Source organism: Thamnophis elegans, chromosome 4 (genome assembly GCF_009769535.1).
Source record: "Thamnophis elegans isolate rThaEle1 chromosome 4, rThaEle1.pri, whole genome shotgun sequence".
Taxonomy (NCBI): domain Eukaryota; kingdom Metazoa; phylum Chordata; class Lepidosauria; order Squamata; family Colubridae; genus Thamnophis; species Thamnophis elegans.
In genome coordinates this window covers 69,989,224-70,008,374 of record NC_045544.1, presented here as the reverse complement: position 1 = coordinate 70,008,374, position 19,151 = coordinate 69,989,224, and the positions used below count along the sequence as shown (strand labels likewise).

Genomic DNA, 19,151 nt, shown 5'->3' with positions numbered 1-19,151 from the left:
TCATCATTTCTCTTTTCTGCCTCTGACTGAACCTCAAGCAATTTACCAGCTTTAGAGGCAAACAGGACATCAATATAAAATCAAAATGAAGAAAGATAAAATGCAGTTGCCAATTGCTCATGAATAGTAAGAGCCAAATAGTTGGAACAGTGAAACGAGATTGGGGAGACTCAGCTCCACCCTCATCCATTAACAAACCACCAATAGATTGCTACTTCTTGATAGGTTGTCAATGCCACAATGACAAATATACTGGTTTTTATTTTGTTGTGTTGATGTTTGCTTTGCAAATTATCTCAGAAAGTATTTTTTTAAGTAATGAACATTGGCAAATTGCTATTAAGACCCTTAAACCTTCTCCCTAAAATGATTTGCTGAAGCTTCAAAATTAATAGTGTTTATTCAGTGGAAAAGAATAATGTGAAATTAATTTCACAGTGTCATGTGAAATATATTGTATGCTCTGCAGTGTGTGAATACAAAACTTACCTTCATCCAGAAGCTCAAAGCAGCATCCACAGCATTCCTTCCTCATATTGTTCTTCACAGGAAGAACTTTTGAGGTAGCATTGCTTTTTTATAAAAGTCCCAATTAATAGAAATGTTGACTTTAAATACAGGCTTAAAGATTTGGTAGTTACTGCCATCACTTCCATATACTGGTGTCCACTTACCTTTCTTTATATGGTGCACTTTCTGTTCTTCATCTGGAGGCTTTGCGGCTGACCAGACTGATGGAGTTGTCCTGGGAAATCTTCCTTCTGTGTAATCTGATGAATGAGTGGGTTGATTGACTGCAGCCCAAGTATAAAGTTGATCTTGCTTTATTTCCAAGACAAAAATAAAATACAAACATCATGCATTTTCAAAGCTATGATCTCTCATCTGCTTTTAACAATGCAGTGCTGCTCCAGACTTTGTTTTCACATTTTACTTCATGAAACCTAAAATTGTATTTAAAAAAAAATCTTGCTTGCTTCGGCAGCACATATACTAAAATTGGAACGATACAGAGAAGATTAGCATGGCCCCTGCGCAAGGATGACACGCAAATTCGTGAAGCGTTCCATATTTTTAAAAAAAAAAAAAAATCTTGAAAAATCATGGTTCTATATTTGCTGAGTTACCAGTATTAAAAAGTCCATTTTTATATCTGCATAATAAATAGCATTAGAATATTAAATTAAATATTTTAAGTCAATGTTTCTTGAAAACTCAATTGTACAAACAAGATTATCTTGATCTTGTACAAAGAAAGACTTCGTGGAAATCCCAATTACCTGTGAACAGGGTAAAGGACTTATACCTTCACATTTAAAACTAAATTGTGTATATAGGACAGCACATACTGAATTCAGAAGCAATTAAAGGAGTTGCTTGCTTGTTTGTTAGCCCAGTAAATTTAGTTCATAAACACGATGCCATCCTCATGTTGATATGGAACAATACCTTGGGAATAGAAAATCTAAGATGAACTCTTCGTTGACCTTTAAAAAGCATAAATTGTGAATAACAATTTTGTCTTAGAATTTGACCAAATTTGATGGCATATTAGACTAAGATATAATATTAGTCAGCTTGTTTGCTGAAGTTGCCATGATAAGATTTGTTAATTTAACTTAACAAAGCTGAAAACTGTAATTTATAAACTTGTAAGTACTTTAAAAAGTAGTGAAGCTGTAACAGTATTATTTCTGTAATAACTGCTGAAAATGTGACTGTTATATCCCAAGTACCTTGTGTATTACTATAAAGGAAAGATAAGTAAAAATACTATACACATTTATCTTTGAAAGCTCCCTTTATATAACCTTGTAGTTCCTATTTGAGATATTTTAAAAGATTATATAAATTAATCTGGGGTCTAGAAAGAAATTATAAAGTCTTCTCTGAAATTCACATGATAACCCATTTCTATTTTCCTTGCCCAGTAGTACTGGGAGCTTTTTGGAAATGGCAACCTTTATACTTTATAAAACCTCTTTCATGCTGATGCATACAAAAAGTTTTTGAAACAAAACCCCACATAGTTGCTGAAAATAAAGCAAGAAAACGATCAATTCTTAATACAATATAGCAATATGGGATTTTTAAATGATTTTATATTGTACGATTTTATGATATTTACAATATTAGCATGTATGTATACAGCCTTTTATCACAAAAATTGAACATTTAACTATGACATTTATATATTATGTCTTCCTTTCTGATATTTATCTTGATAAATCAGACAGAGGTTTACCTTTGATACCTTTGCAGAAATCATTTTGGTTTACAAGGAAGGAAAGTTGGTACAGTCAAATCACCAAATATATCTATATGAAACATCCAGTTTTTCTTTAAAAGTTTCTTTAAAACTTTCAATAACAATAACACAATAATTGTAATAATACCAACTTTTAATCTGTTATTAAGCAGAGTAGTCTTACAAGTTAATTGCTCAGCAAACAGCTGCTTACAAAATGTATATAACATATCTTCTTTCACAATGATGTCGGCTTCTGGTTTAAAACTGCAGAGCTATCTTATAAGGGTGAGGCACCCTATTTGCCTGCAGAATCTGGAGAGTGCATCCAGTTTCAAATCAATACAGCTACTGCCTTCTCTCATTACATTCACCCAAACAGTTCTAATTTTCTCACAGATCTACCTCTATTCTAGTTTACAAAATAGTTACTTCCAATTGATAGGAAATTACATTGTTAATTGCAATGTTATCAGTTAAAGCCATAGAGTACTTACATTAAGAGCAAACCAAATGAGACCTCCAAGCTGAATTATAGGAATGCTATTATCTTGTTTGTTGCTATACTGACGTAGGCAGACTCATCTTATGAATAAGTAAGTAGCAACTAAAATCTTACAGCGCAGTTTGCAGCAGATATTTTAACTCCTAGCACTCTCTGTTCACAACAGTTTCAGCTCTTGGAAATTCCTCAAACAAGGAAAATTTAAGAGTGGCATGTGATGCAAATTGAATTTAATCAATTCATACTTAATCACTTGAAACAGTTGCAGGAACCTACAGTGACTTTTAGTCAGCAATAGGAAGGAAGGAAGGAAGGAAGGAAGGAAGGAAGGAAGGAAGGAAGGAAGGAAGGAAAATAAAAAGTACTGGGAAATTAAAGAACAGATATTACCAAAAATTGTATTTTCTTGCTTTTGGCTTTGAAGTTTCTTGAACATTTTCCAGTTCTATTTTTAATAATAAAAAAATGCCAGGTATAACAGAAGAACAATGTCATTTCCAAAAAGTCTCCTTGGTTTTTTTTAAACATTTATTTTTGATTAACAGATAACACCCTTATTGCAGACATGTTCTTATTGCAAGCAATTGGAGCTAAACTTTCAATGTCCATACCACTGATAGATTTGTTTCAGAAAGATTTAGTAGTTCATCCTGCTAAAATTTTTGTTTGCTTCATAAAGCCTTCCCAATATTTGTTTTGATACCTAGTATAAAGAATGTAAATTCTGAGAGTAGAATGAACTTTTGCAAAATAAAGTTTCTCAAAATGTCCCTGCTTGTCTGCAAAGTAAGAAATATATTTCAAAACAAAATTAGAACAGAATCCCTAAATAAAGATGGACCAGCATTGAGCAAGATGCTAAGCAGTCTGGTGGTTTGACTTATCCAGAAAATTCCATTCTATGCTATTTGTGAGGAAAGAAATACAATAAAACAGACATGCTCTTATTGCAGTCATATTCTTATTGCAAGCAATTGGAGATAAACCTTCAATGTTCAGAAAAGTGGATATTGTTCCTTAGTTAGACATGAAGTCTCTTGGATAATACTGAGAGCCTGCCAGTGACTCAGTTGACAGGAAAACTGGGATGAGTCACTATTCCTGTCATTAAAATCCCATATTAGAAGGAGAATGACATGACTCACATGTGTATCTCTGAGTTCTTGATGCAGCATCTGAAATGTGGCTCACTCTGGAAAAGCTCACACAGATCTCCCAGGTAGGGAGAATGCAGAATGTGAGCGCATCACATGGATGCTGAGATTCAGGGAGCCTTTCAATAAGAAATGTGTCTTTGTTTCACAGCAGATTATAGAATTTTAAGATGAACTAGACATAAAAATATGCACAGACTGTCCACAGTTGCCAAATGTAATACCTTAAAAAGACTTCCCTGTGCCTGCTATGGATAGCTTTTGAGCTTGAATTCATGTGTCTATTGGTGTGGAACTCCCAAAAAGCAAAGATTGACATAAGATTGATTACGCTACTAAGATTTTGCTGTGTGCATACAAACTGCTGTTCATAGGGCATAATATATCTTGATTTTGGTTGCCAAGGTTTTTTTTTTCTCAGCTGAAAGTATCAAGACATCCTTTCCTGCCCTACTGAACTAAAGATGTGTGGATAAATTATTTTATTTATTTGAGTTTTGTCCTGTTTATTTATTTCTTTATTTGCTTGCTATTATTCTATTTTGTCTTTCATTCAGGACCTTAGGGCAGAATATTAAAATGGTATTTAAAATAAATGATACTTTAGGCTGTTGCTTGAAGTAGTCAGGAATTTTTTTGCTGCAAATTCTGTTTTCCTTGCAATTTGGATTTTAAATGAAAATTATCCATCTGCCTAATTACATATAGGCCTAGGATGGGAAAATACTAACTGAAGGGACTTAAAATAGGTCACTAAAAATTTTCTATGTATTTCCATTATTTTTTATGGGCACCTTTCATTTTCTTTTAAAATATTATATTTTGCAATTATTTGCCAATTGCCAATTTTGCCAAGACAAATATTCCAGTCTGCCTCTGACTAAATGCTTGAAAGAAAGCATTTTATATTTTACTCGAATAAAAAATATATTTTCTAAGTATATCCTGAATTCAGATTCTGCATGTTTCTAAGCATACTATATGTTTCCTGTAGGCAGTCAGCCTAATAAATAACATTGACATTTTCTTCCCAAGTATTAACTAAATATGCATTGTTAACCATTTAAAATAAATACTAAAAGACATATTTGCCATTAAAAAGCAATACTTTGACTTCTAATCAATGCAACTCTTCCATACTAGGATGTTCATTTATTAACCATTTTCAAGAGGTCTTGCAAATACTTTAAGCCTTCTACTTATACCCTTGCTAAGTTGATTTTTTTACTTTTAAGTAGGTATATGGGTCTAAAAAGTGGAATGAAGAGAAAGAGGAACGAAATATCATACTTCTGACCTGTAGATGGCTTGTTTTTAAATGACTCTATGATATCTAATGTGTTAGAATAAAATTCAGTTGATGGATAGGCCGTGTGCAAGATGTTGCTGGGAAAGATATGGCAAGATACAATAGGTCTACATAATGAGTCATTTGCACAAAATAAAAAGAAAAAAAACATATATTGATCTTTTGATAGTCTTGTTATACATATGCTCGGACAAAGAATATTACTGGGAATAGCTATCTCTATTCAGTAACAACAGAATTCTAAGCTGAATAATTGTCAGACCTGGAAGTCATCTTTTACATTGGGCCTTCAGGCCTGCCACATTTTCTGCTGTGGGAAAACAGGAGAGGGGATTATATGGAATATAGATGCCAATAGGACATCTCTAATAAAATGGAACTGAGAAAACTTAAGCCTCAGAATTTTCTTTTGTTTGGGGGTGTTACTTGGAACAATAATAATATTAAATCAGTGGTGATTTAAAGAGGAAGAGGAATGCAAGCTGACTGGAGGACAGGGATCGACCCGGAGGCGTGTCACTTGTGGGGTGCCCCAGGGGTCAGTTCTCTCACTCCTTCTGTTCAACATATATATGAAACCGCTGGGCAAGATCATCTGTGGTATTGGGGTACGGTATCATCAGTATGATGATGATACCCAATTTTTCATCTCTACCCCAAACCACCCAAATAATGCCCTTGACGTGATGTCCCGATGCCTGGAGGCTGTGCGGATCTGGATGGGGGGGGAACGGGCTCAAGTTCAATCCCTCCAAGACTGAATGGCTGTGGTTTCCGTCATCCCGATTTGTGCATTTTGTTCCATCTTTGATGATAGAGGGAGAAGTTTTAGCCCCTCAGAGAAGGCCTGTAATCTGGGAGTCCTCCTGGATATGTGGCTTAGTTTAGAAGAACACCTGACGGCCGTGACCAGGGGGGCCTTTTACCAGGTTTGCCTGGTACATCAGTTGCACCCCTTCTTGGATCGAGATGCTCTGTGCACAGTCACTCATGCCCTCATCCTTTCTCGCCTGGACTACTGCAACGCTCTCTACATGGGGCTGCCCTTGAAGAGCACCCAGAGGCTTCAGCTCGTCCAGAATGTGGCCGCGCAGGTTATCATGGGGGGTACCTAGGTGCTCCCATGTTGCACCCCTTTTAGGCGGCCTGCACTGGTTGCCGGTTATTTTCCGGGATCGATTCAAGGTACTAATTATGACCTTTAAAACTCCATGGTTTAGGCCCAGGGTACCTGCAAGACCACCTACTGCCATCAGTAGCCTCCCACCGCCCAGTGCAATCCCACAGAGTTGGCCTCCTCAGGGTGCCGTCGGCCAGAAAGTGTTGGCAAGCGACCCCCAGGGGGAGAGCCTTCTCTGTGGTAGCGTCTTCCCTCTGGAATGAGCTTCCCCCAGAGCTTCGCATAATCCCTGACCCGCAGTCCTTCCGACGTGCCCTAAAAAGTTGGCTTTTCCAGCAAGCTGGCCTGGCCTGAACAGAATAAAATAAATGATTAATTTAATTGTTAATTTTAATCTATTTTTAAATTTTTTATTATTAATATGAATTGGGTTTGTTTTTGGATACTTTATTTAATTTCCTTTTTAACTTTTGTAATATGTGTTTTTTTTTATGTTGTACGCCGCCCTGAGTCCTTTGGGAGAAGGGCGGCATATAAATCCAATAAACAAACAAACAGACAGACAGACAGACATAGTGACCTGACAGAATCATTGAGAATCAGACAAAATACAAGTTTAATAAACTATTATTATAAAAGCTTTTTCATTTTATATATTACTTTGTCTATTTTACGGTGCTATCAGTTCTTGTTTGCAAGCAAATGGTATTTCCTGCAAATATTCCAGTGAACTATTGCTGTTAGTTTGTCATGCCATTGTTTGCAGGCAGACTGTGTGATCTTCCTGCAACAGCTACTGTAATTAAGTTGTCCTTTGTTTCTTCAGCTTCTTTTCAGATATTTATTTAGGTACCACAAATAAATAGAGGGTAGTACTGAATTCAGGGCAGTCTAATATGATCTAGATTGCAGCTATCATTCTATTTGTATTTACAGATGGCTCCAAAATATATATCTGAGAATCTATGTTATTAGTAAAATCAACTGATTGATGACATAGCCTGGTCTTGTACTATTGTTTTCCTACTATGACTTCCAAATCCTCTACCAAATCTCATTTTATCTGAATTAATGTCTAAAGAGACTTCTAAAAGGAATGCATCGAGAGATACCACTAAAAAGTAATGCAAATAAGTTATAATAGCAACAGTTATGTCTGTAGTCTTTGTGTTATAATTATTTTTGTGGGTTTCATTTAATTAATACATTGAATTACAAGTAATTTAGTAAATATAATTGAATGCATGGCCTAAGAAAATGAAATAAAGCAGAAGAACAATTTATCAATATCTGCTGGTATCTTGCTAACACAGTTTTCAAACAACCAACACTATGATTTTATACATGGACATCACCAGACAGTATCCACAGCAATTAGATTGACTATATTGTTGGTAGAAGGAAGGGGAAGAGCTCAATTATAACAGCTAAGATGTGGCCAGGGGCTGACTATGGAACAGATTATAAATTGTTCATATGCAAATTCCAAGTAAAATTAAAGCAAAAGAAAGCCAACCAGTTTCCACAATATGGTCTGGAGCATATGCTACCATTTTCAAGGAAAACATTAGGGATCACTTGAAGTCCTGTATATCAATTATGGTGAACCAGAAAAACTGTGGGATGAACTTAAATAAATTTTATGAATATAAAAAGAGTCTATTGGCAAAGAAGAAAGCAAATTGGATTAGAACAAATTGTAGAAATTGCCAAGAGGAGCACAGGCGGGCAGGTGGGCCAACCGGAGCATCATACCAGAACGGTACCTGGTGCTCCTGGCAGGCACCGGTACGCCCGTACCAGGGCATACCAGTTGTAAACCACCACTGGCAGCAAGACTGACAGATCCAAATGTTTAGTGGTGATGGGCACATTATATTGGAAGATATGAAGAACAGTTTGGGAGCAGATCTTTCTGGAGAAAACCTATTTTTGTGATTGGTAAAAGTTGACACCTGTTTTACGGCTTATCTACTCAATCAATCAATCAATCAATAATATACATTAGTATATATTAATTTATAGGTAATCCTCAATTTAGGATTGCTAGACATTTAGCAACCACTTGTAGATAGAACAAACCTCCCCAGAATTGCTTAGTATCTATTTTCAAAGTTGCAATACCAGCAAAGACACCCCCCCACCCACCCACAGACAAATAATCACATTTTGGCCACTAGTTACATGACTATGAACTGTGACTTTTTTGCCAGTTTCTGGTGTTTAATTCCAGTATCTAGCAAAAAAACATCTATTAGGGAAATGGATTTGCTTAACACTCATTGCATTTGCTTCACTATCATGACATTTTCTTAAAGACTGCTGCAAAAACTTCAAAAAGTCAGGTCTGATCATGTGATGCCACGACTTACGATAACAACAACTTAGAATTCTCATTCCAGGCTTGATTACAGTTGTAAATTAAGAAAAATCTGTGTTGAAAAAGCCTACGTTGGTTAAAACGTAGGGGTAGATGGTATAAAATAAAAAAAATGTAAAGGACAGTGTATCTTGTGGATATTTAAATGACAATACAAAATACAAAATAAATATCTTTAAGATAAATATCTTAAATATCTTAAGAAATACTCAACAGAATGCAAACATAAAATTATCATGAAAATTTCTGTTAAGTAGAAACAAGAGTTTAAGCTATGGCTTACATCAAATGCTGGTGCACTTTGTTGTGCATTCTGACTACTTGGTTCTCTGAAGCAGTCACTGAAGGGGAGCAAAAGACCCATTGCAATGATCCAAGAACAAAGCTTCTCTGCTTCTTCTTGGGGTGCATTCTCCTGCTGACTGGAGAGCTTTTCTAGCAGAGTTCGCCCTGGAGGGGAAAAAATGGTTAATGAGTTAAGGTTAGAATTATCACTATCTATGAAGCATCACAATCTGACAGGTTGAAAATATTATCTAACTCTTCAGATACTACAAAAGGGACATGGTGGCTCAGTGGCTAAGATGCTGAGCTTGTCGATCAGAAAGGTCGGCAGTTCAGCGGTTCAAATCCCTAGTGCCGCGTAATGGAGTGAGCTCCTGTTACTTGTCCCAGATTCTGCCAACCTAGCAGTTTGAAAGCATGTAAAAATGCAAGTAGAAAAATAGGAACCACCTTTGATGGGAAGGTAACAGCATTCTGTGCACCTTCAGCATTTTGTCATGCCAGGCACATGACCACGGAAACGTCTTTGGACAGCGCTGGCTCTTCGGCTTTGAAACAGAAATGAGCACCGTTCCCTAGAGTTGGGAATGACTAGCACATGTGTGAGGGGAACTTTACATGTGAATAAAACACCTCTTCAAATACTTTACTATAGCTTATATTTGATAAGCATCAAACACCATAATCTCAATATGATCTAGATAACACCATCTTGGATACGGATAGGCTATTTTGGAACAGTAACTGCTACTTTAAAACAACAATGTCAGAGAGTTAACTACTAAATTTGGAGACCTAGACGCTGCTGGATCATCTGCAAGGAGCTGCTTTGCTTCAGTTATATCTCTTGCATGCGTCATAGGCACATGGGAGTACATTGGAGGATTATATCAGATACTTGTACAAGCTATTCCATAGCTACCTCTGCTGTAGTTAAGTGCTCAGCAAATAGCACTACCTTTTCATAACTTAATTAAATTGCTACCACGTGGTATTAAAACTTAATTTTTCATCATAAAGTTCTTAAATGTAAAATAGCATTTCACCTATAGCCTACTGTTTATCTGGGAAGATTTATTGGATGACGCATCAAGCTTATTTATAGACAAACATTCCAAAATGTTCTGCCTGACAGTAAAATGTGAGGGAGGAAGAGAAAGAGATTGAGTATAATTATCACAAACTATTGCTGTACTTATAAGGGGAAACTTTCTTCTACTGGCCAGATTTTTTCTCAGCTTTACAAGCCCTTAAGAGTATGATTAGAAGTGGGAGGTTGTGTGGTAGCAACAACCTACTAAACGATGCTTTTCCTGCACTGCAATCAAATTCTGCCAGTATTTTAGCTCTCAATGAATTGGAACTGGTTTAAATTGAGATATAATGATATAGCTAACTTGATTGCTCTTGGCCCTCTTAACAAAAAGCAACGTTTAAAAATATGTGTGCTTAAAAAAATAAAGAGAAGATCTTTTACATAAAAGCTCATAAACTGAACTATATGAAATAAGAAGAGGTCCGCATGGTATAGTGGTTTAGGTCTTGTGTCAGAAGAAGGCAGAGCCTGGTTCTAACCCAACCTTAACCAAAAAGGGACTAAAAGGTTGAAGTGGTGACTGCAACAATGCAATGAAAGCTCCCACCTCCATATTTAAAAAATGTGCAGCTGCCCCATGTTGTTTTAGGCAAATTGGTCCTCAACACAATTCCCTCATAAGGCTCTTGAGAAGAAGAAAAAACAGAAGATCCTGCTATGCACAGATCCTTGAACATTGTGTATAAAAGATAAAAAGTAAATCTAATAAATAAAAGTAAAGGTAAGTTAAAAAGTCAGTTGTAGTGAGATGTAAGTATTAACTTATGGGAGCATTTTCAGTTGTAAAGAGGAACATGTGTACTAAACTAGAAACATATAGGTTGTCCTAATTTCACTCCATGTAATTCTACATACACTTTGTTAAATTATTCTATTCCATATTTTAATTTAAACATGTTCAAAATTATACATACTTAAATATTCATATTATCTTTAAAAACCTTGTCCCACAAATATACAGTAGCCAACCCCAATTCTATTGGCTTTTGCAAAGCTATGAAGTCCTGGCTCATCCAATGCTATAGGTATTGGTGATTAATTATTTTGTTATTTTACTGAGCCTCGCTGTGGTTTTATCTGGTCTTTCTTGGTTTAGTGGGATGCTTTGTTTTTACTTTGTTCACCACCCAGAGTCTCTTGTACTGTCCAGTTAGACGATTGTATATTATTAGATTAACTAACAGGACTAAAATAAATATTTTCTTAAACAAGTGTTGAAGGATTTTGAGTAGCAAAATCTGACAAAGTTCTCTAACCCATCTACTAAGCTAGGAAAAAATGAATCAGATATGTTAGTTAAAAGAGTAAAAAAGAAATGACATTCTTGAGCCACCCCCTCAAGAAACATGACGTGGCTCCTGCCAACTTGCCAGTCTGCCAATCTTTTTATAAATAAACCTCAGTTTACCCAAATTCATCAAATGGATTAGTCTGTTTCTGCTGGAAAAACAGCAGAAAGTTCAGTTTATGCTCACATCAGCACATAAACACGATATGGCAATAGTACATAGAAGCTATCAAAAAGGTACAAGGAAACAGGAAAGGAACATGGTCGAGGGAGCCTACCAGCTCCTTAATACAAAAGTTTTGAAGATGGGTTTTTACATCTCTTACAATGAATATTATTTTTAGAATGGAAAGATTCCCAATAGCAGGAAGGAGACTATTATAACATTAATATCTAAAGATCCACAAGATTTGACTTTAATAAGAAACTATTCACCAGTGAAAGGGCTGCAGTGGTTCAGTGGCTAAGACACTGAACTTGTCAATCGGAAAGGTCAACAGTTTGGAGTTTTGAATCCCTAGTGCCACATATTGGAGTGAGCTCCCATTACTTGTCCCAGCTTCTGCCAACCTAGCAGTTCAAAAGCATGTAAAAAATGCAAGTAGAAAAATAGGGACTACTTTGGTGGGAAGGTAATAGCATTCCATGTGTCTTCAGTGTTTAGTCATGCTGGCCACATGACCATGGAGAAGTCTTTGGACAGCACTGGCTCTTCAGCTTTGAAATGGAGATGAGCACTGCCTCCTAGAGTCAGGAACAACTAGCACATATGTGCGAGGGGAACCTTTATCTTTACCTTTATTGACCAATGAAACTATTGACTTTACTGAATAATGATCAATTGTTTGCTATGCTACTGCTCTTAATGCTTATTCCTATTTATAGGCAACCCTATAACAGAGTTCTTAGTTGACTCACACAAGAGAATATACATTCATAAGGACAATAAATCCTAAGCCCATACTACAGAACTAACCTCACCGAATACAATAGGGTTTATTTTTAGCCAAACATGCACAGGAGACATCATTAGTTACTAATTTGCTCCAAAATAATCAGCTGTCATGTTCAAAGCTACCTAATGATTTTAGAAACACAAATTGTTCCAAACAGCTGCTTGAGTTAAGATTTTTTTAAACAACAACATATAAATATCAATGTATTTTCACCAGAACAAATAAAAGAAGCAAAGCAAACATTTTTTAATTCTTCAAATAATATAAACATATTGACCTCCCAATTCAATGATTAAACTCTGTAGACTGTTCTAAAGGACAAGAAGAAATAAATGAGCATTTGGTGACACACTGATTACTGTATTTTGCTTTTTTTAAAAAATAGGTGAAGATGCAACGCAACCTAATGGAAGGTAAGCTCTCTGGCTAATATTTTGCAGTAAATTTAGCAGCAATTCATGAATGCTAAGATGTTTCTGTCATTTAAAAGGGATGCTTAAGAAGTGAAACTTTCAAATAGGATTGAAACCTCTCTTGACGACATCAGGAAGAAAAACAATAGAAAATCCAGTTCTGTCTGTTTTAATAATATGGCCTCTCTCCCACTGCCTTATCATGTGCCCCATAAACATTTAGTACACATAGGCTCACATACAAAGCATAGCCCTTCCCTGGATGGAAGATTTCTTCTTCTCAATCTAGCAACAGACATCCCTTAAATACATGGTTTGTGTACATAATCAAACTCCTAAATGTGAAAAATAGGGAACATTACAAAAGAATGCTAGGATCTAGACCAGTGCATCTCAGGAACTTTACGATGTGGAGGACTCCACATCATTTCAGAATTAACCAGCCTCCCCAAATTCTGGGAGTCAAAGTTTTAAGAGTTGAACATCTGAAAGTTGCTGTGGTTGACAAACACTACCATCTACCATCTTGTGTGGAAATTGCATCCCTGCTATTATAAATTCATTTTTTTAAAAAAATACATTTCTGAGCTAAAAAATATTTCAAAGGCTATGTACACACACACCCACAGCCAGCACCAATCAGCACCAATCTACCAATCATGATACAGCCACAAATCCAATCAATCCACTTGCTGCACTCCACCCGATAGGCTATTTTGGAACAGTAACTGCTACTTTAAAAACAACAATGTCAGAGAGTTAACTACTAAATTTGAAGACCTACAGGCTGCTGGATCATCTGCAAGGAACTCCTTTGCTTCAGTTATATCTCTTGCATGCATCATAGGCACATGGAAGTACATTGGAGGATTATATCAGCTATATATGCAAATAAGCAAATTATGTTATTAAAATGGAACTGATTCCTGTAATTCTCTAGCACTCCAGAATGTCAAGCTGTGGAATGTCCTTAGGAAAATAGGAATCCCACAACATCTCATTGTCTTCAAATAAAATCTATAGCTACAAGAAGCCAAAGTCTGTATGAAACAGACTGGTAGGCTGACAAGAGGGCGAGACAAGACTCTCTCTTTATTTATTCAATTTATTTATGGAATATGGTGTAGTAGGTAAAGGCATTGGGCTAAAATTCAGGAGACTGTGGGTTGTTTTGGCCTTTCAGGATTAACTGTCAACACTAAATAATCTAATAGACAAGAAATATGCCACAATAGCACTTAGTAGAATAGCATTAGAGGCTGTGGTATTCTTTCTTTACCTAAATCAATAATGTTCAGGCAATAATGTTCAATATGATAACTTGTGGAAACAAAAGTTAGACTTTGAAGGAACAAAATTGAAACAGTATTTTTGCTTTTGAACATGAATACTTGAGAAGAATCTCGAGTACACCAAGCAAAACCAGAAAAGCAAACCAATTGTTTATAAAACAAATCAATCTAAAGTTCTCCTTTAAGGCACAAATTACCAGACTCAGACTATCATACTTGGATTATATTACCTGAAGTCTCAATCCTTGAAAAGTTCATAATGTTGGGAAAGGGGAAGGAAATAAAAAAGTACAACTAAAAGCAAGGTGAATAGATTCATTATAAGGCAATTGCCGGTAATGTACTACTGAGAAATCTAGACAACTAGATTGATGGCATATTGACTTGGACAAAGTCTGTCTATACAGTCACTAAAAGTGGACATGGAATTGATGGCATTTAATCAACCAATCTGAGAAAATTCCTGTAATAGCCAATAGCAATTGCACTGAATTTGGAAAGTCCTGTTTTCAAGCTGTCGATTTGAAGATTTGCTTCAACGTATTATTTTTCTTACTTCTCATTACAGCATATAAGGAGCAATTCTTCTTCTGGCAACTCATTCCATGTTGACTAATAGATCAGCCATACAGATGTTAATATCATCAAGAGATGATTGCAATTACCATGTAAATTAGCATCTTAAACCTATCTCACAAAAAGACCTTTTATATTTCCCTTGTATTCAAAGTGTCCTACACTTTCATATTCGCAAAACATTAAAAATAATTCTTTGCCGGCTAAACGATGATTGCCATTTTGGTTGCAAAGTAGTAAATAAATATCTGCATTTACACTGAGGTTAGATCCCGTTACTAAATTTTACCGTAGCTGATGGGTATTCCTCCATTTGACTCATTCTCAAAAGCACTTAGGGCAGTTTTTCAGGATAATACCTCATTCTTTCCTCTCAATAATCATGTTGGGTTTGACCTGCAGATATTTATAGGCCTTGGCTCATAGAGTGTCCTTGAAATATATAAATACGAGAAACTTAATAAATAAAGTTTAGGCTTTATTTATTAAAATCATTTTCTTTAGATGTGTGTAAATAACATTTGGGTGGCTTATAGCAATTAAAAATGCAAACAATAAGCAGGATAAAAGCAATAATCAGAAGTAAAACTAAAATCACTACCAGCCAAACAACTAGTTTATAATTAAGAGATCAGTGGAAGGGGGGGGGGGGCTGTTGCCATTTCCCTAAATAGTGTTAAAATTGGGGCCATATGTTCTTCTCTGGGGTGTAGAGTCCATAGTCCACAGGAACCAAAGGGGAGAAAAAATTTCTTCCCCGGGGCTAGATGAGCTTCTACTGTTATGGATTTGTAGGACTGCATGGTTTAGATTTCCTCTATGAAACAATGTCATTTTATGAAGCAAAATACCTTCTCTGTTGCAGTGCTTTGGACAATATACAAATGGCTTCATTTATGTTGGTCTTTTCTAAGGTAAGGTCTTAAAAAAACTGTTAAAAACTAAGGTGTTGGATGACCCCGTCTGTTAATAAAGAAGAGGGAATTCTCCAAAGCACCTGAGGGCAGGGGAAAAAAGCAATGGATGGAAACTAATCAAGGAGAAAAGCAACCTAGAACTAAAGAGAAATTTCTGGCAGTTAGAACAATTCATTTGTGGAACAACTTGCTACCAGAAGTTGTGGATGCTCAACATTGGAAGTTTTTAAGAAGAAATTGGGCAACCTTTTTCTGAAATGGTAAAGGATTTCCTGCCTGAGCAGGGAGCTGGACTAGAAGACCTCCAAGGTGCATTCCTCTATTATCCCAAAGTCCAATACAAGAATGTATATGCACCTCCTTCCTTGCCAAAAAACTTGCCCAGCAGTCACCAGATGTCAACAATAATTTGAAGGCAAACACACAACACCAACAATCTCTACCAAAAAAAGAGAACCAGTCTACCTTTCTTTAGTGAAATAACCATGATGGAGATGTTTTGGAATGACTCAAAGGTGCTTTTTCAAAGGCAACTGGGCTGGGTTTTTTTTTTCCTTGAGGAAAAAGAAAATGTGTCACTTCTCATCCAAAAAGCTTCATCAGTTCTGATGGGGTGATGGAAGGATAGGTTCAACTTCTGACAGGATGGTTGGGGGGGGGGATGCAAATATTGTATTAGCACTCTCTCTGAAGCAGTTGAAGCCACTTGAGGGTTTATCTGTGTCCTCACGGTCACCTGAATCCAATTGAATTGGAATGTGGACATGGTGTGTTTTGCCATCAGTTGTCTGTTGTATTATGTTAGTGCAATGGAGTTACTGGATTTTTTTGTTTTTTCTAACCATTTTCATTCATGTTAGTAGAATTATACCAAGAAAAGCAACAACACAAGCATTGCATACCACTGGTCCATCTAGCACTGTCTACTGAATTCAGGGCTTTGGATAGGGATTTTTGTCTCTCAATCAGAGACTGAATATAAGACTTTTAGCATGCAAGATATGTATAATGGAATTTTTACAGCCAATATTTATATAATAAATATCTATAAAAATAAAGTTTTGCTTTTATAACTATTGTATGTACAGTAGTACATGGCTTACTCTTCTTGTGTATCTGAATTGTTGTGGCCCAGCAGGAGCCGTTGGAGCTGCAAAAAGACTCCGAAAGCGAGGGGCCCTATGAGTCGCTCTGAAAGATGTGGAGGACCCTGGACAGGGTTCCAACTCCAAGCAGGGACCAGAGAGGCTAGTTGGCCACCAGGAGGCTCCTGAGGCATGGAGCAGTAGTGAAAGCCAAAGGGAGTGTGCCCAAGACGTTAGCCTTGGAGCAGTGGGGAAGAGACAAGGGAGTTGGTCCTGGATGCCAGGCAACAGCGGGCTGATAGATGCAGAGAACAACTACGCAGATACAGAAGATAATTGGACCCAGGTGGTTGTGATTAGGCTCCTCTCAAGAGAGTATATAAGGAGAGACTTTTGGATGAGACTGTTTGCAGGATTCAACTTCATTACGAACGCTGGAGAAGCTCTTGTGTATATTTCTTATCTTGGAAGTCTGGATTGCTGCCAAGGTCTGGTCAGTGTGTTGATTTACTGTGAATAAATCGTCTAGCAGTTATCTTGTCTTGGAGTGCCTTGGTGTATGGAGAGGGGGGTCAGAACACTGAATTATTATTCGTTCTGAATTAATCATAATTTAGTGTGCATAATTTCTTCTGCACAAAACTCTTAGAAGTACCAATTCTTTTATCTAATGATTTGCAGAAGTCCTCAGATCTGTAGTTGGGCAATATCAGTCTTAATAAAATCATTTAGTCAATGGCCTTAATTCAATAATTCGAACAGGATTGTCGTGGAAGTCAGCCACATGTTAAAAAAAAATAGAAACTAGACTTCCACAAAGTAATAAGTATTTCTCTTGAATAGTTTCATATTTAAACTATTTGAATTTCACTCAAAACAAAAATAAATATCAAGGTTTCTTCCCTTTATTCTCACATTTGTCCATCATTCTCTGTGTAACTTTTTACTGTCTTTCAGCATAATCATAAAATATAGTTATACCTAGTAAAAGTCAACATACCCGTTTATTTGATACAGCAAGTTATTATTGTCCTTTTTTCAATTTTTTTAAACAATCAAACAAAAAAGCCTCATTTAAAATTAAAAGAAGATTCCTTATCAAATAAAATCACATATAGGGGGGAAAACTGGATGCTATGTGCAGCAGATACTAAGCTGTTCCACTTTTAGTTTTTGCACTGTAAGTAATGGCCCAGCATCCTTCAATAAACATTAACAATGTATATGCATATCAGGGGTAGGTTCCTGCCAGTTCTAACCTCTTCTATAGAAGAGGTTCCAGAAATCTACAGTGCCATGTAGAATTGGTTCCGCTCCCTCCCCCCGCCCGTCCGCACATCATCAAGATGAAGAGTAAGATAAGGAATTCTGGGAGTTGAAGTCCACAAGTCTTAAAGCTGTCAAGTTTGAACACACTTGGGATTTTTTTCTAAAGGGTTAGGGGTGCAAGGGTCTTCTTGTAACTTGACAGCTTTAAGACTTTCGTGCTTCAAATGCCAGAGTTCCTGAACCAACTTTTTGGTTGCTAAGCAAGAGTGTTGTTAAGTGAGTTTCACCACATTTTACAAGTTGGCCACGCCCACCCAGTCACATGTCTGGCAAGCCACTCCCACAAAGCAGGCCACACCTACAGAAAAGGTTCTAAAAAATTGAAACCCACCATTGATATATATGTATGTTTATGTATATACACACATGTACACACACATGTACACACACACACACACAAACATACACACACACACACACACACACACACTGTACAATGTTGCTTAATATGACTTGTGGGGATCCCATTCCTATTTGGAGGCTGTGAAGAAGTTGTGTTGTAGTCCATAACTATCAAACTTCAACATATACTTATTATACATGCTTGGAAATGGTTACAATAAGGTATAATTCAACTTCAGTGAAGCAAAAGATTTTTTCCCCACAGAAAATATGGTTGTGCAAAGTTCTTTAGTAATTCCTTTCTTTTAATACAGGATATACAGGAGCGTCTTTCTAGCAATAACTAGGAGAGGCCACAAGCCAAAGCTTAATAATTAGGATGTTTAGGATTTTAAAAGTTCATTTTGTTATACTTTTCCCCCTCAGAGGGTGCTGGGCTACCCTCAGGTCCATTCAGTTTTATTCTCTTTCCACTTGTTGTTTTAAAAGACTGAATAGACTGGGGGCAGATGCTTTCCTTGGACAATTTCCAGGAAAAGGGCAATATTGTACAATGCTGGTTATGTAACATGGAAGTCAAAATCTTTCTACAGCACTGACTCCACAGCAGGTTGTTTCCTTGGAGCGGATTTGAATATGTCAATTTGCCAAAGTTTATGCAAAGGGGGAACATGAAGCATATGGAAGTTGAGCTTTTCACTGAGTGTGTTACATTTCTGCATCTCAGAAAGAACCAAAGTATTGGAAGAATAATCTCAATGACTAAATTTGTTCCTTGTTGCCATCCCCAGATTCTGTCTTTTTAGAAATAGCTGTGACGGATAATTCAGCTCTGAAGAATAAACTCTCTGAAAAT

The 19,151-nt window shown here is 36.5% G+C and overlaps 1 protein-coding gene and 1 non-coding gene across 2 annotated transcripts in view; one reads left to right on the top strand and one right to left on the bottom strand.

Moving 5' to 3' along the window:
- FMN2 (formin 2) overlaps positions 1–19,151 on the bottom strand; it is a 185,488-nt gene that overhangs the window by 150,226 nt on the left and 16,111 nt on the right. Inside the window, exons 2-3 of the mRNA XM_032216827.1 lie at positions 9,000–9,166; positions 675–822 (exon numbers count right to left, since the gene is read on the bottom strand). Coding sequence (XP_032072718.1) covers positions 675–822; positions 9,000–9,166 — 315 coding nt within the window. The remainder of the gene's footprint in view (positions 1–674; positions 823–8,999; positions 9,167–19,151) is intronic.
- On the top strand, positions 970–1,076 carry LOC116508547. The gene has a single exon (XR_004255364.1). It is a non-coding gene; the product is annotated as a U6 spliceosomal RNA (small nuclear RNA).